This window comes from Piliocolobus tephrosceles, chromosome 14 (genome assembly GCF_002776525.5).
Source record: "Piliocolobus tephrosceles isolate RC106 chromosome 14, ASM277652v3, whole genome shotgun sequence".
In the NCBI taxonomy this organism is placed as follows: Eukaryota; Metazoa; Chordata; class Mammalia; order Primates; family Cercopithecidae; genus Piliocolobus; species Piliocolobus tephrosceles.
This window is the reverse complement of record NC_045447.1, coordinates 97,132,917-97,159,422: the sequence shown is the minus strand read 5'-3', so window position 1 is coordinate 97,159,422 and position 26,506 is coordinate 97,132,917. Positions and strand designations below refer to the sequence as shown.

Genomic DNA, 26,506 nt, shown 5'->3' with positions numbered 1-26,506 from the left:
ATCTATCTATCTATCTATCTATCTATCTATCTATCTATCTATCTATCCATCCATCCATCCATCCTATCTATTCATGTGTGTATGTGTATACGTACCTACACATCTATTATGTCTAATTCTTCAGCTCTTCTAGCAATGGGCATAGTGAGGAGAGCACAAGTCCCATAAACTGTCATACCGCCATTTGAATCTTTCTTCCCATTTCCTGGATGGTTCACCACGGATAAGTTACCTAGTTACCTAAGCTCTTCAGGGTTCAGTTTCTTCATCTATTAAATGGGATAGTCATCCTCCTTTCCTGGTCATGTGATTTCAGAGACCCCTCTGCACCAGGCCAAGGGTAGCGCAGGCCCATTAGAAGTGACTACTGTTCTTTTTCCAGTTGAACAAACCCCGGGGGAAATACTAATGTGTTGACATGGGTTAGGTTCTGAATGTTTCCACCTAGTAAGGAAAGCGGTTTGAGGGAAGGAGGCTCCAGGGCCTGAGGCACCACATGGCCACGGATGGGCCCAACACCCAAGTGAAAATGGCTCAGGTGTTCTGTTCCCCTGGACCAGCTGAGAGGCAGCTGGAGGGACTCAGATGATCCAGATGTTTGTAGCATGAACATTAATGCCATGTTTATGAGAGAGAAGGTGGGGCGGGAGGAGAGAGAGAGAGGGAGAGGACTATGTCAATCTTCCAATGGATCTGGAATAACACAGGAGCTTCTGATGGTCATTAGCTGGTTGTCGGTGATGATTAGCTTGTCACTGATTGAGAAACCCGTCATTCTCCTGGGGATTCCCCTGTGGCCCACCGCCCTCCCTGTGGGATGCTCTGTGCTGTGAAATAGTTCCTTTGATCCTCTTCTCAGTTGTGTTTGGTTTCTGAGAATTCTGAAGTGGGTGTATGTGTTGTTTCTCGCCCCCTTTCCTGGGAACAGCCTCATTCTGGATAGCAGATTTTGGCAGAGGTGTTACAACCCTCGGGTATTTTCCCGTTTCAAGCACTACGGTTGATACTGTGACGGGAAACAGCCCTTTCATCCGCACTGAGGTAGAGAATGTGTTTCCGAAAGCTGCCTCTCATACCTTGGAGTGAGAGGACTGTAAATCCCATAGTTCCCTTCCTCCATGATGAAGGCTGCACATCTTGAGTTAGGGTGTACTGTCTTAGGTAAGAGACAAAGGAATCGATACTAATCCAAGCAACAGACCAGCATATGAGGATTTCAGAATGCATTTAGGCATTAGTGAATTACCATCAATTCTCCTAGGACACGCTCAATATGGATCTATAATGGAAGGCTCGCCATCCTGTTTTCTGCCTGAAATAAAGCCAGGGAGCCTCCATCCAGACGATCAGGGCCCTGTTTTATCCCTCATTGCTATTATTACTGACCACACACACACAGACACTGTGGAGACAGTAGAGTGGGAAATGGGCTGGCAGACCTCAAAAAGACCTTTTGGCTCTCAAATGCAGTGCTGTCTGTGGTCATCTATAGCAAATTCAGTAAAAGTGGTTCATAAAGGTCTGATTCTCGGGTGAGTACTTCGGCAGCTCTGCATTCACAAATACAGATATAGGTGGGCGTTTCAGAACTGCTTATTCTTACAGATTAACAGGGAAGATGGAGTAAGTGATTATCAATAGGAGGCACTGTCGCCCCTCATCGTCTTGTTTGCTAACCCTCTTTCAAGGAGTATGTTTTAAATTCAGTATATTCTGAGTTTATAAAAAACAGTCAATCAAGTTGGATGTGGTGGTGCACACCTGTAATTCCAGCTACTTGGGAGGCTAAGGCAGGAGGATTTCTTGAGGTCTGGAGTTTGAGACTAGCCTGGGCAACATAGCAAGACCTTGTCTCTACAAGAAGTACAAAACCAGTCCATCACCCGGAGTTTTGCTGCCTGTCCATACTGAATCCAACAAGAACATTCAAGACATGCAATGCATTTTCTTTCATAATACAAATTGCAAAACAAACACAGAATCCTTGGGATCTATTTATATTCTTTCTTGGTAAAAATATCTTTCCTGTTCCTTTTACAAAACAGCACCACAGCAGAATTCAACTTATCTCCTCTGCCTGGTGTGTTCAACCCCTGTAGAAATCTTGACTCCTGCTGGACATTCAGAACTCAGTCCAGAAGTCACTTCCTCTGATAAGTCTACCTGGACAACTCGACCTAAAGCAGCTCCCTCCTGCACGTCATTCTTTCTCAGAGCCCTGTTGTGTTTTCTTGCAAACACTTAGATCTTGAGTTGTTTTTGAACTTGTTGTGCATTTCCTCCTATACAGAATCTAATTCCATGGGAGCAGGATCTGGGTGCTTTTCACAGCAGTCTTCCTGTGTCTGACACACAGCAGGTTCTCCACTAAATATGTTAAATGAATCGGGGCACTTGCCTGAAATGAATCGGGGCACTTGCCTGAACTCCAGGTGATTGGTGATTGACCGGTTTTGTATTTTGTATATAACAGGGTCTCACTATGTTACCCAGGGTGGTCTCAAACTCTAACCTCAAGCAATCCTCCTACCTCAGCCTCCCAAGTAGCTGAGATTACAGGTGTGCACCACCACACATGGCTTGATTGACTGCTTTTAATAAACTCAGAATATACCGAAGCTTCAAACATGCCCTGATTAACCATAGTTAATTGAATCAGGCACAATCATTTAACGTTTAGTTAAATTTAACATTTCGTCAAATGACTGTGCCTGATTCATTTAACATTTAGCTAAATGATTGTGCCTGATTCATTGAACTATGGGAAAGATTGGTTGGCTGCCTGCTGGGATGGTATCACTACCTCATTCATTCATTTGTTCATGTGTTCTCCAAATACTTCCTGAGCAGTTGCTAGGGGGCCGCATGGCAATACAAAATTCCTGTGGGAAGATAGATAAGGAAACAGGGCATTGTGACCCTGCATTGATGGCTAGATGGAGGAACACACAGGCCCGGTCCCTGCTATGAGTGTCCCAGGAGGGCTCTTGACTTAGCAAGGGTGGGTCAGGGAAAGCTCCTGAAGGAGTTGGCCCTGGAGCTAAAGGTCCTGCATTTCAAATTCTTTTGGAATAGTCCTTTCCAAACCGGGGGAAAGCCTGTTGCTTTTTAGACTTTCTGTTTCTGATCTTACTCAGCCATTCACTTCAAACTCATTGGATTTTTCTCTTAGAATTGAACCCTTTTAGAAAAGTGCTAGACCTGGTTTCAAACCGCAGGGCCTGCAGTTGTATGTCATGTGTCACAACTTCAACTTCCAAGTCATGAGCAGGAGGGAGAACCATGGTTGCTTACCCAACTCCTCTTGGTATGAATAGTTAGAAGTCTTTATTCATTAAAAAAAAAACCTGCCTTCTGCTTAAGGCGAGGTCAGAGTTAAAGACAAGCTTTCAGGGATCAGAGAGCATGGCCTGTGTTGGGGACAGTGTTAATCTCGTCAGCAATCCAGTGCAATCTTCATGGCATTTCTTCGCTAACGTTTTTAATGTTTGCAGTGTTTAGCACTGCAAGTCTATAATATCTCACAAGATTTCCTGGAAAGAAAAGTGCACCCTCACAAACGACGCCCTCCCTCACCAACCACTCTGCAAGCTGACGTTTGCGTTGAAGATGACCCAGTTTCATATTGGTTGTCCATTATCCCATCACCTGTGGAAAATGGAAGCACTGGGATTGTCCGTCTCCTAAATATTAATGCCTGTAGCTAGCTCACAGGGGCACAAGCGTGTGTGTGTGTGCAGGTGGACATGTTACATGTATTTGTTTTGGAACATAGGTTGAGTTAATCATCAGTTAATACATGTAACAAATCATGTTACATGTATTTGTTTTGGAACATAGGTTGAGTTAACCATGATTAACTGTGATGAGACAGTTAATCACCTCTCATCATTGGTCCCTTTAGGCCCATGGATTGATTGACTTCCCTTTTCCACTCCTAACGGCAACACTGGAGATATATATATATATATATATATATATATATCGTTGTCTTTGTATCCATCCTTATAAAATGATTAATATTTTTTTTGTGTCTATACTTCTAAATTTCATAAATTAAATGATGGTATAGAACTCATTGTATTCCCTCCTTTTTACGCTCAGAACACTGCTTTTGGGATCTGTCCATATTGCTGGACATACATGTTTTTTGTTGATTTTAACTGTGACAGAGTGTCCCAAAGGGTGCATCTTCCATGTTTTACTTATCCATCTGTCCCGCTAACAATAAACACCCAAGTTGCCTCCAACTTTGACTATTATGATTAATGCTGTCATAAAAAATCTTGAACATATCCTTTTTCCACCTAGAGTTTTCCTAGGAAAAATGCCCAGAAATGGGATTGCTGGGTCATAATATTTGACTAAATTCTCCCACCTTGCTCTCTGGAGGAGCAACATGTATCTAGCACCCTTCAGCAGTGCACAAATATTTTTGTTTTCTCCTGTCTCTGCCAACTCCCTAGTTTTATTGCCAATGTTATAGGTATAAAGTAACATCTTGTTTTGGTTCGTATATCTCTAATTCTTCATGTGTTTGAGCATCTCTCCCTATGCTGGCCCTTAGAGTTTCCCCTTCTTTGAATTGTGTGTTCATTATCCTTTGACCATTTCTCTATTGGTCTTCCTATCCATTAAAAAAATGATATGTAAGGATTTCTTCTTTATTCTAGATATTAGTCCTTGTCAGCTTTAGATTGTGAAAATATGTTCTTTCAAGTTGTCATATCTCTATTACTTTGATAATCATCAGTGTCCTTTATTAAACAGAAATAAATTTTAATTTTGATATGATCAAATTAATCAATTTCCCCTTTGTGATTGACAGTATTTTGGGTCTTATTTTAGAAGTCTTCCCTTGCTGTGGTATATGTTCTGGGTTGTTTTAAGAACTCTGTAATTTGAATTTTGTTCAGAAGCTTTAAAGAGCTTTGCTTTCCTCCTGGTTATGTACTTTTCCAGTCATCAGATGATGTGACAATGAAGGGACAGTGGATACAAATTACAGAGTTGGATGTAATTTTTCAGATGCACTCAAGGCATACTAATTTGTTTCTACCTCAAAGTCATATTGGTGATCAAATTCTTCTAATACAGTTTTCCCACTATCTTTAGTCTACTCTCCTGGGCCATATCTTCTGTTTCTTCCAGAGACACTTGCTTCTTCTGGCTCATTTTCCTTAGCATGCTCGTGGAACCAATAGAAAGTATTCTTGATGCCAGACATCACCTTTGCTTCTCCATGCTGTGGTTCACACACCCATCTCTGCTTGGCCTTCTGGGTGCTCAGAGATGTGTAGGCATTTCTCTTTTTACCCTTGAAGATCCTCTGGAGGAGACCTTTGTTAGTGTCAGCTGAAGAATCATGAAGTACATACATTTGGAAAGAAGAGCTTTATTTCTCACAAAGGGTTGCAGCTTGCAGGGTGGTCATTCTGATAGGTGGGGAAACGTAGCCTCTGGCCAGAAGCTGGAAACAAGCACTTCAAGGGTGGGAAGAATAAGACAAAGATTTATGCCGAATGGGGTGGCCAAGTATACATATTCAACAGGTTATAGTAGGAGCTATGAATATTCACAAAAGGAAGGCACAGGCATGCATAGTAGGCTAGCACATAAGCAACATGCATCCCATGTTCACTTTTGGGTGGAGACTTAACATTTAAACGTATTATCATTAGGGCCTATACATCAAAAGGTGAAGCAGAGGACACAAACGCCCTCTGTGCACAGCCTCCATAGACTGGCTAGAACCACTTTGTGGTCAGTGGTCTCTTACCAAGAAGGAATGCTGGTCAGTTGCTGTCTCAAAACCACAAAAGGGAGGGGCAGCATCGGCGATTGGTTGATATCAGTGGTGCAGTCTTTCAAAAAGGCGGGTTTCTGTTTAACCCTTGGTGTACGAAACCTAATAGCAATTAATGAGGGAGGGGGTATAATGAGATCTGACCTCATCATGTATGGGAACTCAGTTTTTAAGAGTTCTCTGGGGCCGCTTGTCCAAGTGGGAGCAATGTTCAGTCTGTTGAGGGGCTTAGGATTTTATTTTCATTTCTCGTTAGAATCCAGCAACAACTTTAATTTGGCATGCTCTTCTGTTTTAGATGTATACTCCTTAATTTCAAGAGCAATCAATTTGCTTTTAAGTGCAATCCCACTGGGTTCCTTCTTGTTGTGATTTTTTAATGAATAAGCCACACCTGCATAAGCCTCAGAGCAGGCAGCTCCAGTCAGGGAATTCCTGGATGCAGGGGATATTAGCTGTGAATGGAACCCCAACGAATGTCCACTGGTTTCCATCTAGAGGGGGTACCACCTCCTATCCTGGGGAGTACTTGGAAATACTGGGGCAGGGGCATTAAATTTTTTAAAAATTTAAAACATTTTAAATCAAACATTATATATATTTATGGTATACAACCTGATGTTTTGAAATATGTATGCATTGTGGAAGGCTTAAACCGAGCTTTACATATGCACTACCTCATATACTTATCATTTGTTTCTGTGTGGAGAACAATTAAAAGCTACCCTCTCAGGGCTTTCTAAGTATACAGTATGTTGTTTCTAACTATAGTCTCCATGTTGTACAATGCTCTCTTGAATGTATTCCTTCTATCTAACTGAAATCCTGTATTCTTTGACTAACTTCTGGGAGAGAGCAGCTTTGATGGTCACAGTGCCTGGGTATGCTGCTAACATCTAGTACCTGGAAGGTAGAGGTACTAAATGTCCTACAGTTCCTTGGAAAATCTGAAATAATAAAATTGTTTAGCCCCCAAAATGCCAATGGTGTCCTCACTGAAAAACAGTGATTTAAATCCTTTATTATACTGATAAAGAAGGTGAGACCCAGAGAAGATTCTCAAGATCCCAAGCTCACACAGCTCGATCTGAACTGGAACATGACCCTCTAGACACTCAGACTTTCTCTGGGTACAGATACATATTTTTGGGTGAGCTTATTCCAGCCTCTTCTTTTGGATGGCAGGAGGCATTCCATATGCACCCTGCTCATGTTATTGTTTTTAATGTTTCTTTTTCTCTTTATTTTTTCACTCATTACAGCTGAGCTTGGTGATTACGATCCTGATGAGCATCCTGAGAATTACATCAGTGAGTTTGAGATTTTCCCCAAGCAGTCGCAGAAGCTGGAAAGAAAAATAGTGGAAATTCATAAAAACGAACTCAGGTAATCTGGGTAGACATTTGTGAAAGTGGTAAAGGTGAGAAAATATTCTTACTGCAGAGAATGTGGAAATCACATCATGAAGGAGGAATATATATAACGTATGGGCAGGCCGTTTTGGGTGGCAGCGCAATTTTTCCGGGCACTGTCAAGGACACCCTAGTGTCCTCCGTCAGTAACAATCTCAACAGTGTGGAGTCCCATGAGTGGCTGTTTGTGAACCATCAGTAGTTATTACAGCCATATGTTTTCTTACACATATGGATTTCTAAGCACCCTGAGCTTCTGAAAGTGGAATCTAAGGTAAATAAGTAAACCTTTCTGATTTGAATTTTGTATTGTCTTTTTCCCACCTGTGGCCATAGCTGGAAGCATTGACTCCAAGTAGAGTAGAACCCATTGGCAAGATTCCCTTTGCTGAGCCGCTCTCAAGATGACAGATTTAGTGTCTGATCCTCTTTTTCTCACCTGCGATGCTTCGATGATAGCCGCACAGTAGCAGTAGTAGGAGTAGCAAAATTGCATACAGCATTCACCACGTTCCCAGCACCGTTCTAAGCACTTTGCACATATTAACTCGTTTAATCTTCACAGTAACCTAGGAGATAGGTTATTAGTTATTCCCATATTACAGATGAGGGAACTGAGGCCCAGAGAGGTTAAACAACTTGCCCAAGGTCACACAGCTAGTAAGTATCAGAGCTGGGATTTGAATTCCGGCAGCCTTGGTCTAGAGTCTGAGCCTTTATGCACCTGTGATGCTTACACTCTACATGGGCTGCTGGGAATAAAATGAAGTGTGTGTAGGGATCATTGCCAACTTGGAATTCAGGTAACTCAAGTAGTCTAGTCTGTAACTAGAATTTAGATACTGTGCAAACTACAGGAAAAAAAATCATTTTGGTAATAGCAAGCATGGGCAGTGTTATGACAAGTGTTGGTGAAAAACTGCAAGAACTGAGATGCTTCCATGTTCTGGGCCACTGGTAAGTATAAAGAAAATTGCATCACTGGATTATGCATTCTGGAACAGACGACTGTCCCCGTGTGAGGAAATTGTTCAAGCTCCCTCCTTTATGCAGGCGCGCCCCCTACTGGTGAGTCTGGGAAGCGTATACGTGAGGGCATTCAAGGTGGCAGCTTACTTCAGCTGGGAAAATATGACGCTTAGTCTTAGAGATAAAGATGATTAGACATCAAAACATTGTACCTCTTTCAGAAAGCAACATGCCATCTATGTGGGTAATTTTAGAGTATTGTCTCCTAAAGCCTTGTTGAAGATACATGAAATTCTCACCACTCTTGCTATTTTGGAGACAAATGTACTAGAGGTAGAAATGAAGTTCCAATATTTTTGTGGAGGGGTTTGTGGCAGAGCAGTGTTCTGGGGAGTACAGGATGAGAACCCCTGGATGGAGGAGTTGCAGCCACTGTTTGAACTGATAGGAGATGGAATGGAAAGGTTTTCTATGCCCTGAATTTGCAGGGTCTCTAATGCTCAGAACATATGATAATAATACACATTTATTGAGCATTTACTTACTAGATGCCAAAACATTGTGCTAAGAGCTTTAAGTGCATTATCCCACTCAGTTCTCCCAAACTCTATTAGATGGACGCTATTGTTCTTTCTAGCGTGGGATGAGGAAAGTACAAGCTGAAGTGGTTAAAGGACTTGTACTGAGTAAATAGTGGAGTCAGGACTTGAACCTTGGGTTACCTGGTTCAAGGTATGCCCATGCTCGTCTCCCTTTGTTGAGCATTGCAAGGGAATCAGGTAGTTGGGTAGATGTTTCACGGTGATCACCATGTCAACAGTGCTTGAGGATGGAGAACCAGGGCAGGAGGGCCGGCTAGTAATTTCTGGTGTTCAGACATGCAATGTGAAGGACCTGAAAAATAGGAGTAAAGGAAATGGAAAGAAGAGAGTCATGAGAGGCATTGCAGCCAGACTTGGTGATCCACAATTTCATGAGAAAATGAGTGAATCAAAGAAGATTCCAGGTAGTTGTATTAACATTCAGAAAGCTGTAGCTTGGATCCTGGGCCAGCAACTGGGCTTGTGGAGATCCCTGGAAGTAGTCATCATGCACTCAGGGAAAACAGGGGTTCATCAGTCTGTCACACTTTACAAATCTTGGAAGTAAGTTCTGTGGTTTGATCAAAGCTGCTGTTCTATGGCGCATGTGGTCCTGCACATTTGTAACATCCATTAAGCCTTTGTGAAGAGGTCAGAGTTGTATGCCTGAAGGATGAACCTGTCAGGAATCATATCGCATTGCAAGGACAGCTTCAGGAGGTATTTCCCTGTATATTTTTGCTCATTGTCTCTAAGTAGTCCTGCATGTCATTCAGCATCAGTGCAGCAGAGAGATACTTTTGGTTTGGAGGGTAAGACAAGAAGAGCAGAAGAGGCTGACAGTGAAGAGGGAGAGGAGCTTTCTTACGTCTGATGGGAAACCTGCTACAGGGACTGAAGGTGCTCTGGGGGTGCCACCACCCCTTCACACACAGGTCAAGAAAGTGTTATCTGTCTTGTGTAACGAATCGGGCCTTGGATTACTCTGCAAACTTGACCATACCAGGAAGGAGTCATGGATGGAGGAGACCTGTGCTTGGCTGCACCAAGACATAGCCATCCTGCTCTCCAGTGTCACCACAACACCCGTGACCCTCCCACATAGCTAGGGATAGTGTGTGGCCATCGAACTGCTGTTCTGAAGATGTCCTGAGAGGATTCCAGCTGGCCTTTTTTGGGGTTTGAGGGACTCAATAAATAACCTCCTTCATCCTGCCTGCTTTCTGAATCAGCTGAGAAATAAAACACAATAGGTGCTCAAATATTAGCAGAAATGATAATTTACAGTGAGATCAACATCTTTACCCTAGGAGGGAGTAAATTGATTAGGATTATTCTGCTCCTATGATCGCTGAGAAAGGAACAAAAGCTTCCATTCTTGGCAGAAAATTAATAAGAGAGAAAGAAGAAATTTCCTCTGCGGGAGGCTACACACTGTTTGAAGGTGGGACCAAGATGGCCTGATAGATAGGCATGAATAACAGAGTTCTTTGGGAGATGGGGGGGGGGGGCGGGGGGAGAGAGAGGGGGGGGAGAGAGAGAGAGAGAGAGAGAGACTTTTCCTTGGAGTTTTAAGAAGACCAAGATGTTAAGAAGAATTTTCATGAACTAAATTAAATTGATGACTGAAGGTAAAAGTTCATGCTTGGATCAATGTTTCTTCTTCTGAGTCCTTCACTGTACTGGAGGAGGTAAGGTAGGTAGACGTCACAGTTTTGCAAATACAGTAGCATGTTCTCGTTATTGATCATCTCTATATAGGTCAAGATCAGTTAGATTATTCTAAGGAAATAAACCCTCAACGCTCAGTGGCTTAGAGTAAGAAAGGCTTCTTCTTTACTCTGTTCTGTGCCCACCAGAGGCCAGCTGGGGAGCTCTGCCCACCATTGTCACTCAGGGAAATCAAAAGCTTGGATTTGCCAGATGTTGAGCCACAAGGAAAAGAGCTCTGGAAGGTCATGCTTCATTTCGGAAGTGATTCTTATCACTTCTACTTACAACTCTCTGATCAGGACCTGTCCCAGGATCTTACCCAGGATCAAGGAAATACAGTTCTATGGGGTTCAGAAGGTAATAGGGGCTGGAAACAGGGGGCACACAGCCCTTAATGGCCCTCACAACCTCATTGACTAATAGAGTTGTTTTTCTTTTTTTAATAGACTTTATTTTTTAAAAGAGATGTTTAGGTTTACAGCAAAATTGAAAGGAAGGCACAGAGATTTCCTCTATACCCCTGTCCCACACATGCATAACTTCCTCATTACCAATATCCCTCCTAGAGTGGTACATATATTACAACTGATGAGCCTGCATTGTTACATTATAATCATCCATAGTTGATAGTTTACGTTAGAGTTCACTCTTGCATGGGTTGATGCATGTATAGTATCATTCCATTGCAATACCAATAGCATTATAGTATTATACAGAGTAGTTTCCCTGTCCTAAAAGTCATCCCTTCTTCTCCCCTAACCCCTGGCAACCACTGATCTTTTTAGTGTCTCTATAGTTTTTGCCTTACCCGGAATGTCACAGTTGGAATCATACAATGTGCAGCCTTTTCAGATTGGCTTCTTTCACTCAGTAATATGCATTTAAGTTTCCTCCATGTCTTTTCTTGGTTTGAGAGCTCATTTCCTTTTGGCACAAAATAATATTCCATTGTCTGTATGTATCATAGTTTATCCATTCACCTGCCGAAAGACATCTTGGTTGCTTCCAAGTTTGAGCAATTGTGAATAAGGCTGCTATAAATAACTGTATGTAGGTTTTTGTGTAGACATAAATTTTCAGCTCATTTGGGTAAATACCAAACACCATGATTGCTCTATCATATGGTAAGAGTATGTTTAGTTTTATAAGAAACCACCACTACACTGTTTTCCAAAGTGGCTGCAGCATTTTGCATACCCACCAGCAGTGAATGAGAGTTCCTGTTGCTCCACATCCTTGCCAACATTTGGTGTTGTTAGTGTTCTGGATTTTGGTCATTCTAATAGATGTGTAGCTAATAGAGTTTCATTTAGAAAGATTTTTATAGAGGCATCTTTGGGCCTTTTAATATCATGTGAACTAGATGATATGGAGATGTGTCACTTACATAACCCACTGAGCTGAATGATTCTTCTAGGTAAGGGCTAGTTAAATATTTTTGACTTTCTGGGTCATATGGTCTCTAGTGCAGTGACTCAGCTCTGTTTTGGTAGAGCAAAAGCAGATATAGACAATTCATAAATGAGTGGGCCATGATTCAATAAAACTTTATTGATAACACAGGTGGCAGGCCACATTTGGCCTATGGGTCCTAGCTTGCTCACTCCTGTTCTAAACACATGGCAGAGCAGGTATGGAATAAATTTCTACTTCACTGTCCTGCCTCTATAGAAAATTTTAAGTTATCAGGAGCCATAGTTGTTTGTAAAACTATATGTGAAAAATAATCTCTTGTAATTTTCAGACTTTAAGCTTGGTGTGCAGAGATGAGGTCTTACCTAGGACTGCTTTAGAAATAGGTTATTCCTCCCTCTAGAGCCCTCTGGTGGCTGGAGGAAGCCATTGCTGCAACCCCTGAGGACTTGATGGTCCTGTGTTTCTTTTTGTTTGTTTGTTTGTTTGTTTGTTTTTTGAGACAGAGTTTCGCTCCTGTTGCCAGGGCTGGAGTGCAATGGCGTGATCTTGGTTCACTGCAACCTCCGCCTCCTGGGTTCGAGCAATTCTCCTGGCTCAGTCTCCAGAGTAGCTGGGACTACAGGCATGCGCCACCATGCCAGGCTAATTTTGTATTTTTAGTACAGACGGAGTTTCTCAATGTTGGTTAGGCTGGTCTTGAACTCCCAACCTCAGGTGATCCGCCAGTGTCTGCCTCCCAAAGTGCTGGGATTACAGGCGTAAGCCACCATGCTTGGCTGGTCCTCTGTTCTTTTTGTCCCTCTTGGTTTCTGTTTTCCACAGCTTTAATCAAAGCCACCTGGGGTAAGAGGAAATACCCATTCCATTAGTCCTGAGGGTGCTCAGAGGGGGATGAAGATCAAGAATAAGATTGCTTTTACCATAAAGAACCCTGGTAGACTTTGCTGGAGGTATTTCCTAGAGTTTCTGCTCAGCTAGTCTTTTCTTCCTCTCATCACCAGTTCATCAGGTTTGTCATTAGAGACAGAGACATTTGCATTAACTTCAGTCATAGGCCATCAGCTTTTAAATATTCAAAAAGCTCAATTGGCAGTAAGGCAGTTTTGATGAAGTATATTCCTTGCCCTTAAAGAGCAGGAAAATCATCCAACTAGCCACGCTATAATGATCCAGGGCAGTGAGGTTTGTGCTGGAAGCAAAAATGACACAGTGTGTTTTTTAAACAGAGTAATTCTCTCTATTTCTTAAAGGTTATATTCTCTGTAAATCATGCGCCATGGCTATAGTTTTAAAAAATGGAGTTGTCATTTTAAAAGCGTCTAGCTTTCTAGAAATAAATACCCTGACATGAAAAATATCCTCTACCTTTGCTTCTGATGAATAGATCACAAGGGCCCTCTTAAGAAATGTTTTTGTCAGTTTTGAGAAGTGTGTTTATTGTGTAAAAAGAAGACAAGAAATACATGTCTAGTTATTTTACAACCCCAATCTTTCTTAAAATGCATTTTCTCTTTGTCATTGCTCTCTGTCCCTGTATCATTTCCCTTCCCAAGTCCCTTCCAAACTCAAAGAATCTCTCTCCCTGGTAGATTATCAAATAAATTTGCATTTTTGTTGCTATTTGATATAGCACCTTTCTTAGGAAGGGGGAAGATGGGATGATTTGGGATCAAATGCGTTCACTGTAAAAATGAAGTCCTTGCATTTTGTGGCCTGGAGTAAAGGACATTTCTAGGGAGGGATGGGCTGGGGCAAGTGATGTGCACATCCAAGCCATTAATGTTTTTTATACAGGTGAAATCTAACCACCATGACCTTAAGGGGCAAAAAGCAATGTTACCAAAGTGCAATGTGGCCGTGAGGAAGAAGAGAGGGGTTATATTATTGAAAGTGAGCATCAGCCATTACTTAATACATTCTCTGATTGTATCTCACATGTGATTCTAACTTACGTGTAGAGCTAAAGATTCTTGGAACTTTCAGTGAGACTACAGCAGTGTATTTATCCAGAGGAGATTTATCCATCCTTCTATCCATTTATGTTTCATCCATACTTCCATGCATCTTTCCATCCATCCATTCGTACAACAGATATTTATTGAAGGGTGGCTTTTTGTGGGGCACTGTAGTAGTGTGGGATGGCCTAGCCCAGATTTTCAGCCATTTCATCCCCAAGATGGGCTCTCCTTCATCATCCACACTCCCCCCATGACCTCATGGTTTGAAAGATTTTATCTACAAAATAATTCATGAAGCAACAATTAATTTGCCTCTTAATTTTTATTAATCAAAGACAGTTTTGACTATGATTTAGCGCTTTCGACTATCAAGAGGTCACTAGCCAACAGCAAAGAAATTTGACAGCCAACTTCTATTCTTAAGGGATCTTTGGAGTCCAAAGCAGGAGTTATAAAATGACAGTCCTTGGACTACACTGTGACCCAGATGTATGTAGTTTGAGCCAAATAATAGCTCTAAAAAAATGGAACCAGTTGCCATAAAGTTCTGGCTTTAGTTGTGACTGGGGTTTTGGTCACATGGCTCCCTAACTTTTGTGTGGTAACACTCAGCAGCAATGCCTCTTTAAAAGAATCCTTTGTCTCTGAATTGCCACCATCCCTGCTCTGCCAATTTACCTTCTCCTTCCATTGAGTTTGCAGCCACCATTTTTTTTTTTAACAGATAAGGAAACACAGTTCTGAGAAATTAACTTATCCAAGGCTACACAATTATGAAGCAATAGAACTTGACCTGAAATCTGAGTTTCCGTACATTGTGTGCTAATATGTTTCTAAGTTGCTGCTCTCCTGTAAGCCTTGTCCCTGCATGGCCCCAGGGTGTTACCACTGTCTCCTTCTTAGCGTGGCAGCTATCCAAATTTGCAGCATTTTATCTAATGCTCTGCATGAAGATGACTCCTAAAGGATTTGCAAGAGATAATGTCCCTCTCTAAGTAAAAGATTGGAAATGACAGACTGGGAACTCTCATTTCCTTTCTATTTAGGATGTAGAAAGGCATGAGATATTGATCTCTCCTAACATCAAAATAACACCAACAAGCTGGCTGAATTACAGAATCATGTTTTTTGAACCCATCTGAGAGCTGAAGATGCAAATAGACCTAAATGTATTAAAATCCAGAATGTCCTTAAGAGAGTGAAGACCCATAGCTGCTTTCACTTCCAGTGGAGTGATAGGAAGAGGAGCATTACACCCTAGATCAGGGCTAAGGGCAACTAGGCAAACCTTTAACCAGCACGAGAGCTGAGTGAAATCCCCTAGAGGCACCCCAGCCCTTCAGCCCCGGTTGGGGAAGCCCTTGCTGATGGCAGGAGACAGGATGACAGAGAGGAGAAAGGTCTTCTAAAGTCCAGAGAGCCAGGGATGAGACTGAAGAGCAAAGGACTCTCTCTCCAGTCCACATTCCACAGGAATGCTATAAAACATAGAGAGCTCCCTGCAGTCTCTGAGTGCTAAAGTCCCAAGCCCTGCTGAAGGGCAAGTCTTGAGAACACTCCCAAACATTTGAAGCCAGTGGTGTGGAAAATCTTTTTTTCCGACAAAGCTAAATCTAAGTAAAGTTGCAACCAAGTTGCAGCAAAATGTAATCTAAGCCAAGTTGAGAATTCTGTTTTCCAGAAGTAGAAGACCGTTATATTGATCTTCTACACCATTACGTTGGTCGTCTGCCCATGACTTTAATTCTACAGCTCCTAGGCTCAGATGGGTCAGAGGGAGTCAGAAGCACCCCCTTCCCTGCCAACTGTGTTCCAAGCAGTCCAGCTCATTGCTGGCAAGATCTACATCTTATTCCACAATTAATGTCCACTAATAATTGGCATTTATTCCTGGGGTGCTATCTGGTTTTGTACTCTATGTAATGGTATGCTAAAGGAGAATAAATAAAAGGGGGATTGTTCCTTTTTGTCTAAAAGCACTCAAAACTGGCAGAAGGGAGACATACAGCTAAATACACAATTACTTGACCTCATCTAATATATTAGAAAAGCCTATCTTTGGAGAATTGTTAGCTCTTTGAAAAGAAGTCAACTAATCACTGGTCTTTACCTTTAAATGTCTCATTAGAGACACTATTAATCTGAGTGGAACATTTCCTGGTGCAATATTTGAAGGATAGAAAAATCATTATTTTCCATTATCAGAGTTTTTGCCAGAAACAGATGCCCAGTGGGAGGTTCAAGGAAAAAACCCCAACCTTTCTATTTAATGGATCTTAGTATCTTCCTGAAAAAAATGGATCATTAAATGGTTTCTTTCTTGGTGAGTCTGGGCCTCAGGAGTCTCCAGTCCTATCACGGTCCCTGCCTTTTCTCCTTTGGTTTTGATCTTTTTGCCTTCTCTGAGCATTTGTAGTTAGCCTTTCCCTGTGTATGACTTTTTCAATTAAGTCTTTTAAATGCTTAGCCAGTAGAGATCTGAGGTTAAACCCAAAGCAAATGATGCTGACTTGAGAATTATTTTAAAGATGGGCCTTTGCCTTGTGGTAAATATCTCGACATCCTGCTTGACATTCCCCTCAGCACAGTATTTCTGACTTCAGCCATATGTAGGGTTAGCAAGGGAACACGTGGTAGTCTGAGGGCAAGGACAGAACATACTATGTGCTAGGCGCTAGTCTGACTGGTTCACATCTGTTACCGGCTTAATCTTTGCAACAATTCTTGGAGGTAGGTACTCTTTTTACAGAAACAACTTCATTTTTTAGCATCAAATAGACATGGCTTCCTGTGGTTTCATGTTCCTGTGTGCTGGACCCAGATCAGGGTTCAGAAAACCGTTTTCTATACCGGGTCAACTAGCAAATATTTTAGGCTTTGTAGAACATATAGTCTTCATTGCAACTACTACTGTTGCAACATGACAACATGTATAGACAACATGCAGATAAGTGGGTGTGGCGATGTTTCAATAAAACTTTATTTATGGACACTGAAATTTGAATGTCATGTAATTGTCATGAGTCACGAAATATTATTCTTTTGATTTATTGAAACTGTGTAAGAATGTAAAACCCATTCTTAGTTTGAGGGCTGTACAAAATCAGGTGGCAGACAGTCCAGATTTGACCTGGAGGTTTTAGTTTCAGGTTAAAATGGAGATATCACTATTCTCTAATCAGATCTGAGTATCAGTCACCTGGAATGAATTGCCTTATCATTGATAAGTTGCAATGTTTAGAATTTGAAAAAGTTGCAATTTAAACGAATTTTTTAGGTGGGTTGCAGTGGCTCACCCCTGTAATCTTTGCACTTTGGGAGGCTGAGGTGGGGGGATCACTTGAGCCCAAGGGTTCCAGACCAGCTTGGGCAACATGGTGAAATCCCGTCTCTACAAAAAATACAAAACTTAGACAGATATGGTGGCATGCTCTTGTAGTCCTAGCTATAGGAGGCTGAGGTGGGAGGATCACTTGAGTCCGGGAGGTGGAGTCTGCAGTGAGCTGAGAGCACATCATTGCACTCCAGCCTAGGCGATGGAGTGAGACCCTGTCTCAAATAAACGAATTACATAAACAAGAAATGGGGAAAGGATTCCCTATTTAATAAATGGTGCTGGGAAAATTGGCTAGCCATAAGTAGAAAGCTGAAACTGGATCCTTTCCTTACTCCTTATACGAAGATTAATTCAAGATGGATTAGAGACTTAAATGTTAGACCTAATACCATAAAAACCCTAGAAGAAAATCTAGGTAGTACCATTCAGGACATAGGCATGGGCAAGGACTTCATGTCTAAAACACCAAAAGCAACGGCAGCAAAAGCCAAAATTGACAAATGGGATCTAATTAAACTAAAGAGCTTCTGCACAGCAAAAGAAACTACCATCAGAGTGAACAGGCAACCTACAGAATGGGAGAAAATTTTTGCAATCTACTCATCTGACAAAGGGCTCATTTCCAGAATCTACAAAGAACTCAAACAAATATACAAGAAAAAAACAAACAACCCCATCCAAAAGTGGGGAAAGGATATGAACAGACATTTCTCAAAAGAAGACATTCATACAGCCAACAGACACATGAAAAAATGCTCATCATCACTGGCCATCAGAGAAATGCAAATCAAAACCACAATGAGATACCATCTCACACCAGTTAGAATGGCAATCATTAAAAAATCAGGAAACAATAGGTGTTGGAGAGGATGTGGAGAAATAGGAACACTTTTACACTGTTGGTGGGATTGTAAACTAGTTCAACCATTATGGAAAACAGTATGGCGATTCCTCAAGGATCTAGAACTAGATGTACCATATGACCCAGCCATCCCACTACTGGGTATATACCCAAAGGATTACAAATTATGCTACTACAAAGACACATGCACACGTATGTTTATTGCGGCACTATTCACAATAGCAAAGACTTGGAATCAACCCAAATGTCCATCAGTGACAGACTGGATTAAGCAAATGTGGCACATATACACCATGGAATACTATGCAGCCATAAAAAAGGATGAGTTTGCGTCCTTTGTAGGGACATGGATGCAGCTGGAAACCATCATTCTTAGCAAACTATCACAAGAAGAGAAAACCAAACACCGCATGTTCTCACTCATAGGTGGGAACTGAACAATGAGATCACTTGGACTCGGGAAGGGGAACATCACACACTGGGGCCTATCATGGGGAGGGGGGAGGGGGGAGGGATTGCATTGGGGAGTTATACCTGATATAAATGATGAATTGATGGGTGCTGACGAGTTGATGGGTGCAGCACACCAACATGGCACATGTATATATATGTAACCTGCATGTTATGCACATGTACCCTAGAACTTAAAGTATAATAAATAAAATAAATAAATAAATAAATAAATAAATAAATAAATAAATTTAAAAATAGGTTTAGCAAGTACAAGTGCCATTTTGTTACATAGATATATTGCATAGTGGTGAAGTGTGGGCTTTTTGTGTAACCATCACTGGAATAGTGTACATTGTACCCGTGAAGTAATTTCTCATCCCTCACTCCCTCCCACTCTCTCACCCTCTGAGTCTCCAGTGTCTATTATTCCACACTCCATGTCCATGTGACACATTATTTAGCTTCCAGTTATCAGTGAGAAGATACAGTATTTTACTTTCTGTTTCTGTGTTATTAATGGCCTCCAGTTCCATTTGCCTTGCTTTATTAAAACATAAGAGGTGGATAGGAATCATGTCATTTTATGCCATGGCATGCAGGAGAGCAGGCAGATGGCTCTTGACCATAAGATATTGGTGACGATGTTGGCACCAGCCCTGACAAGCACTTTAGAACCAGGTCAACTTGCATTTGCATCCTGCATTTGCCCATACATGGCTAGTGAGGGCAAATGCAGGATGCAAATGCAAATTGACTATGAGCAATAACCTTGAGCAAGTTATTTTTCTCTTTGGATATCAGAACTCTCATCCACAAAATGAAGATAAAGATTCTAACTTTCTGAATGATAAGTAAAAATATGTATATGCTTGGCAATATAAAAAAATGTTATGCTGCTTGGAATTGCAGAATTTAGTACAGGATAGCTCTGCATATGTATCTATTCTCCTCCTGATCAATACCCTTTAGTCTGGGGGTCCTTTTGGACTGCATAATATTTCATCCAGTGATTTCTTTATTAAAAAAGCAGAAATTGTATGTCTTTTCATCATTACAAAATGTCTAATCTGTAAAAGAGCATTTGCAGAGTGTATACAATATTTGTATGGTTTAAAGAATAAATGAAAAAAACATCCATGATCCCCTGGCATTGTTTGTGAATGAGAACATCACCAGCTGTTCTGAAGTCTTCTACGTGCCCCTTCCAGACCACCTCCCTCTCTCCTCCTATAAGTACACTCTTCTGAATTTTAGGTTGCTTATTCTCTTGTTTTGCTTTTATAAATTTACTTTATACATAGGTATCCATGAATGATGTATTGCTTCAGTTTTGCCTATTTTCACTTTCATATAAATGGACTCACACTGTATTCTCATGTCTCATTTTTTCCCTATGAACATTATATTTATGAGATTCTTCCACATTGATACATACAGCCATATGTCTTTATTTTCACTTCTGTATAATTAATTTTCTATCATATGAACTTCCCATGTTTTATGTATCCATTCTCCTGTTGATGAACATTTGGGTTGCTTTCAGGTTTTTGCTATTGCAGACAGAGTTACTAGGGTTTATTGAATAATTCTCCTAAGGTGCATGTACAGGACTCCCTAGTGTAAGTACAAACCTAAGTTAGAACTTGCCAGAGTTTGCACTTTAACTTCTCTAGGAAATGGCAGTTTGGTTGCTCTACTTTATGTTCACACCAACAAGTAGGTGAGAGTTCCCAGGGTTTCCAGTGACTTTTAACACATTAGTTTTGTTTTGCTCATTTTTGAAAGCCATAGAAATAGAATCATACAGTGTATATCCATTTATATATGGTATTTTAGTCTGTTTTGTCTTGCTATGACTGAATACCAGAGGCTAGGTAATTTATAAAGAACAGAAATTTATTTTTTACAGTTCTGGAGGCTTGGAAGTTTAAGATCTAGGGACTGCATCTGGTGAGGACCTTCACGCTGTTGGGAACTCTCTGCAGAGTCCTGAAGTAGTGCAAGGCAGCACATGAAGAGGGCATGAGCATGGCAAACTGAATCTATTCATGAAGGCAAAGTTAAAAGCCTCACCTCTTAATACTGTGACTTTGGGGGTTAAGTTTCAGCATGAGTTTTGGAGGGGGCAAATATTTGAACTGTAGCATTTGGCTTCTTGTATTCAATGTTATTTTTGTGATATTCATTCATCTCGTAGTGTGTAGCTTTAAGTCAGCAATTTTCATGCCTGTATAGTATTCCATTGCCTATTCATTTTACTGTTGCTGGACATTTGAGTTGTTTTCTAGTTTTTGCTATTACAAATAACACTACTATGAAAATTCTATGTATTTCTTGGTGCAACGTGCACTAATTTCTGTTGCATATACAACTATGAGTGGAATTGCTATATTTCAGGGTAAACATGTTCAACTTTAGTAGATAATGCCAAAGAGTTTTCCAGATTAGTTCTACCAAATTTCCACTAGAAGTATATGAGGGTTTCTTGTGCTGTACATTCTTATCAGTGCTTGCTTTTGTTAGTCTTTTTAATTGTAGCTACGAGATGGAGATGTTAGTGGTTTCTCGTAGTTTTAATTTGCATTTTCTAATAGCATAGAACATAGCTGACTAGATATAGGAGTATGTGCCTCCTTCACAGAGAGGAACCAGGATAATAAGTAGATATATTTCAAACAGATAGTCTAGGAGAGATTTCTGGGATTCACCAGAGAGGAGATGGGAAACACTAGAAGTAACGAGAGGGTTTGAGGCAGCTTACCCAGCTGGGAACTGACTAATAGTCAGGAGAGGTTCCTGGGCATGGGGAAACAGTAAGAAAGAAACCTCCAGGGATCAGCTTTTATGATCTTGGCTATGGGAGAAACTCTTGACCCATTAGGGCCTTGGGCCTGACATGTGGAACTGCCTAAGGATTGCACAGAGACATTCCTCCAGAAAGAGAACCCACATGGAATCCCACAGGCATCTGAGCCTACAGTGGCCTCAGCTGGGAAACATTTTGAGAGCCTAGATACTGGAGAGCTACAGACATGGTTGCTGCTGCTGAGCTGCTGCGAGGAGGATAGAGAGCAGGTGCTCCTACACACCCCTAGGAGGATCCCTACTGCCTTGTTGTGAGCTGCTGTTGAGACTGAGATGTGAGTGGACTGCACTCTCCACAGCTTCTTGTCCACACTGCTTGCCTGGGAGAGATCCCACCCTCTCTGTTCCCAGGCCCAAGGCACCATTTTGAGAGTCTAATGACGGACTGACATTTGACTTTGGACTGTTTGGGTTGATGTGGTTGCAGTTGCCACCTGGCCAAGGAGGGACAGGGAAGCCAGGCTCTCCTCTCATATACAGGACAATACCTACCGCCCTGCAGTGGACTGCTGTGAGACTGAGATGTGAGTGGACCACACTCTCCACAGCTTCTTGTCCATACTTCCTGCCTGGGAAGGGCTCTGCTGTCCCTGATCATAAGTCTTAGGTGTCATGTAGAGAGTTTAACACTGGGCTGCACTCCACCGTGTGCCGAGTTCAAGTTGTCATGGCTGCAACCACTGTCCACTTGAGGAAGGACAAGGCTCTTTTGTGCATACCCAGGACAATACCCACTGCCCTGCTAGGGGCCTCTGTGAGATAAAGACTGAAGTGGACCGAAACTCAAGAGGATATAAAAATTCTAGATATATATGCTCCCCAAATCAGTGCACACCCATTCAAAAAACAAATATTACTAGACCTAAAGAGACAGACAGAAATACAATAATAGTGGGAAGGTCAACACCCCACTCACAGTACTAGACAGTTCATCAAGACAGAATATTAACAAAGAAACATTGAACTGAAGTTGGACTTTAGACCATGTAGACTTAGACATTTACAGAACATTCTACCCAATAGCTACAGGAAATACATTCTTTTTATCAGTACATGGAAAAATCTCCAAGATAGACCATATAGTAGTCCACGGAAAATGTCTTAACAAATTTTTAAAAAATTGAAATTGTATTAAATGTCTTCCCAGACCACAGCATAATAAAGCTAGAAATCCATACCAAGAGGAATGCTTGAAACTATACAAATACATGGAAATTAAACAGCATACCCCTGAATGATCACTGGATCAATAAGGAAATTTGAGATAAATTTAAAAATTTTTTGAAATTAATGAAAATGAAAACACAATATAACAAAACCTGTGGAATACAGCAAAAGCATTGCCAAGAGGGAAATTTATAGCATTAAACGCCTACATCAAAAAAGTAGAAAGATCACTAACCTAACATTGTACCTGAAGTAACTAGAAAAACAAGAACAAACAAAACACACACTTAGCAGAAGAAAAGAAATAACAAAGATCAGAGCAGGACGAAGTGGAGACAAAAAATTACAAAAGATCAACCAAACAAAGAGTTGGTTCTTTTGTTTTTGAAAAAAGATAAACAAAATTGATAAACCATTATCTAGACTAACCAAGAAAAGGAGAAGATCCAAATAACACAATCAGAAGTGAAAAAGGAGACATTACAACTGATACCACAGAAATACAAAAGATCATCAGAGACTGTTATGAACAGCTATATACTCACAAACCAGAAAAACTAGAGGAAATGAATAAATTTCAGCCTCACAAGATTGAACCAGGAAGAAATAAAACTTCTGAACTGGCCAACAATGAGCAGTGAGACTGAGTCAGTAATAAAAAAAATCTCTCAACAACAATAACAACAACAACAACAAAACAACAAAACAACATCCATCCAGGACCAGATGGATTCACAGCTGAATTCTAGAAAACATGCAAGGAAGAACTAATACCAATCTTCCTGAGACTGTTCTAAAAAATAGAAGATGAGAGACTTCTCCTTAACTCATTCTGCAAGGCCAGTATCACCCTGATACCCAAAACAGAGAAGGACACAACAAAAAAGAAAATTATAGATAAATATCCCTGATGAACATAAATGCAAAAATCTTCAACAAAATACTAGCAAATCAGATCCAACAACACATAAAAAGAAAATACACCATGATCAAGTGGGATTTATCCCAGGGATGCAATGATGGTTCAATATACATAAATCCATAAATGTGATACATCACATACAGAATTAAGGACAAAAACCACATGATCACCTCAATAGATGAAGAAAAAGTGTTTGATAAACTTCAGCATCTCTTCATGAGAAAATCCTCAACAACCCAGACATAGAAGGAACATATCTTAATATAATCAATATTATATTAAGATTAAGGCAATATATGACAAACCCACAGCCAACATCATATTTAACAGGATAAAGTTCAAAGCATTCCCTCCAAGAACTGGAACAAGACAAAGATGGCCACTTTCATCACTCTTTTTCAACATAGTACTGGAAGTCCTTGCTAGAACAATCAGGCTAGAGAAAGAAAAGACATCCAAGTTGGAAAAAAGGAAGCCAAATTATCCCTGTTTGGTGATGGTGTGGTTTCTATCTAGAAAACCCTAAAATCTCTGCCAAAAGATTCCTACATTTGATAAATGAATTTAGTAAAGTTTCAGAATACAAAATATATATGCAGAAATTGGTAGTATTATTATACACTGTATTAGTCAATTTTCATGCTGCTGATAAAGACATATCCAAGACTGGGCAATTTACAAAAGAAAGAAGTTTATTGGACTTACAGTTCTACATTGCTTAGGAGGGCTCACAATTATGGTGGAAGGCAAGGAGGAGCAAGTCACATCTTACATGGATGGCAGCAGGCAAAGAGAGCTTGTGCAGAGAAACTCTCGTTTTTAAAACCATCAGATCTCGTGCAACCCATTCACTATCACGAGAACAGCAAGGGAAAGACCCACCCCCGTGATTCAATCATCTCCCACTGGGTTGCTCCCACAACACATGGTCACTTGAGGTCAGGAGTTCAAGACCAGCATGACCAACATGGTGAAACCCCATCTCTACTAAAGGTACAAAAATTAGCTGGACCTGGTGGCACGTGCCTGTAATCCCAGCTACTCAGGAGGCTGAGGCAGGAGAATCCCTTGAACCTGGGAGGCGGAGGTTGGAGTGAGCCAAGATCATGCCACTGCACTCCAGCCTGGGTGACAGAGCAAGACTCCATCTAAATAAATAAATAAATAAATAAATAAATAAATAAATAAATAGTCCTGGGAAATTTGATAGTTTCATGCAGAAGAGTGAAACTGGACCCATGCATCTCTCCATAAACAAAAATTAAGATGGATTAAAGACCTAAACATAAGACTTTGAACTATAAAAATCCTAGAAGAAAACCTAGGAAAAACTCTTCTGGACATTGGCCAAATAATTTGTAACCAATTCCTCTAACTAAAATGTAACAAAACAAAAACAGACAAATGGGACTTAATTAAACTAAAATGCAACAAAACAAAAATGGGCAAATGGGACATAATTAAACTAAAAAGCTTCTGCACAGCAAAAGAAATAACAGAGTAAACAGACAACCTACAGAATGGGAAAAAATACTTGCAAACTATGGGTCTGACAAAGGACTAATATCTGGAATTTACATGGAACTTAAACAGCTCAACAAGAAAAAACAACCCCCCTTAAAAAACAAGCAAAGGACATGAAAAGCCATTTTTCAAAAGAAGACATCCAAGTGGACAAAAAATGCTCAACATCACTAAACATCAGAGAAGTGCAAATTAAAACCACAAAGAGAGACCACCTTACACCAGTCAGAAAGGCTATTATTAAAAAGTCAAAAAACAACATATGTTTTCAAGGATGCAGAGAAAAGAAAACACTTATAACATGTTGGTAGGAATGTAAATTAAAACAATTTTTGGGGGGAACAGTGTGGAGATTTCTCAAAGAACTAAAAATAGAACTACCATTTGATCCAGCAATCTCACTATCTTCCCTTTGTGTATATGTACCTACCCAAAGGAAAAGAAATCATCATATCAAAAAGATACCAGCACTCATATGTTTATTACAGCACTATTCACAATGGCAAATATATGGAATCAGCTAAGTGTCCATCAATGGAGAACTGGACAAGGAAAATGTGATATATATATATATCACGTTTATATATTATTATATATACAATATTATTCCACATTATATATATATTCCGTATAATATATAATAGTATTCCATGCTATATATATTATATATATACACACATTATATATAATATATATAGCATGGAATATTATTGATCCATACAAAGAATGAAATCATGTCTTTTGCAGTGACATGGATAGAACCGGAGGCTATTATTCTTAATGAAATAACTCAGAAACAGAAAAGGCAAATACTGCGTGTTCTCACTTGTAAGTAGGAACTAAACAGTGAATACACATGGGCATATAGAGGAGAGTAATAGACATTGGAAACTACGAGATATGGGATGGTGGGAGGAGGTGAGGGTTGAAAAATTATGTATTGGGTACAATGTTCACTATTTGGGTGATGGTTGCACTAAAAGCCCAGCTTTTACCACTATGCAGTATATGCACATAGGAAATCACTTGTGCCTCCTAAATATGTAGAAAATAGACATTAAAAATTAAATAAAATAATTTACATTTTCTTGATCATAAGAAGCTAAGCACATTTTCATGTAGTTATTGGTTACTTAGATGTCCTATTTGGTAAGTGCCTATTAAGTCTTTTGCCTATTGTGTGAGGTTGGGGGTGTGGTTACTGGTTTTGAAACACATTTTGTTGCTCTTTATTGATTTACAGGAGTTTTAAAAATATTCCAGATAGGTGTCCTTCTTTGGTTACGTGTTGCTGACAGCTTTTCCCATACTGTAGCTTGCCTTTTTCCGCCCTGGCTGGTATCTCCTGATGAACAGAGGTCCTTGAGTTTAAGGGTTTGTCCTCAGGGGCTGTGTGGCACTGGTACCCTGCTGCCATCTGGGATTGGCTGTGATTGGAAATTAGATGCTCATCAGATTTAGGAAGGACAGACAGGTAAGTGGTCAGAAAGAGACCACCTAGGTAAGGAAAAATTATTCACT

The 26,506-nt window shown here is 40.5% G+C and overlaps 1 protein-coding gene across 4 annotated transcripts in view; it reads left to right on the top strand.

Annotated features, from left to right (window-relative positions):
• Positions 1-26,506, top strand: part of FRMD3 (FERM domain containing 3) — a 299,285-nt gene that overhangs the window by 207,291 nt on the left and 65,488 nt on the right. For 3 of the 4 annotated variants that reach the window (XM_023213428.2, XM_023213427.1, XM_023213429.1), the window contains exon 6: positions 7,069-7,192. In XM_023213428.2, the coding sequence (XP_023069196.1) occupies positions 7,069-7,192 (124 nt within the window). Of the gene's footprint in view, positions 1-7,068; positions 7,193-10,728; positions 10,839-26,506 lie in introns of those variants that run through there. The other variant, XM_023213431.1, reaches the window with a different exon arrangement.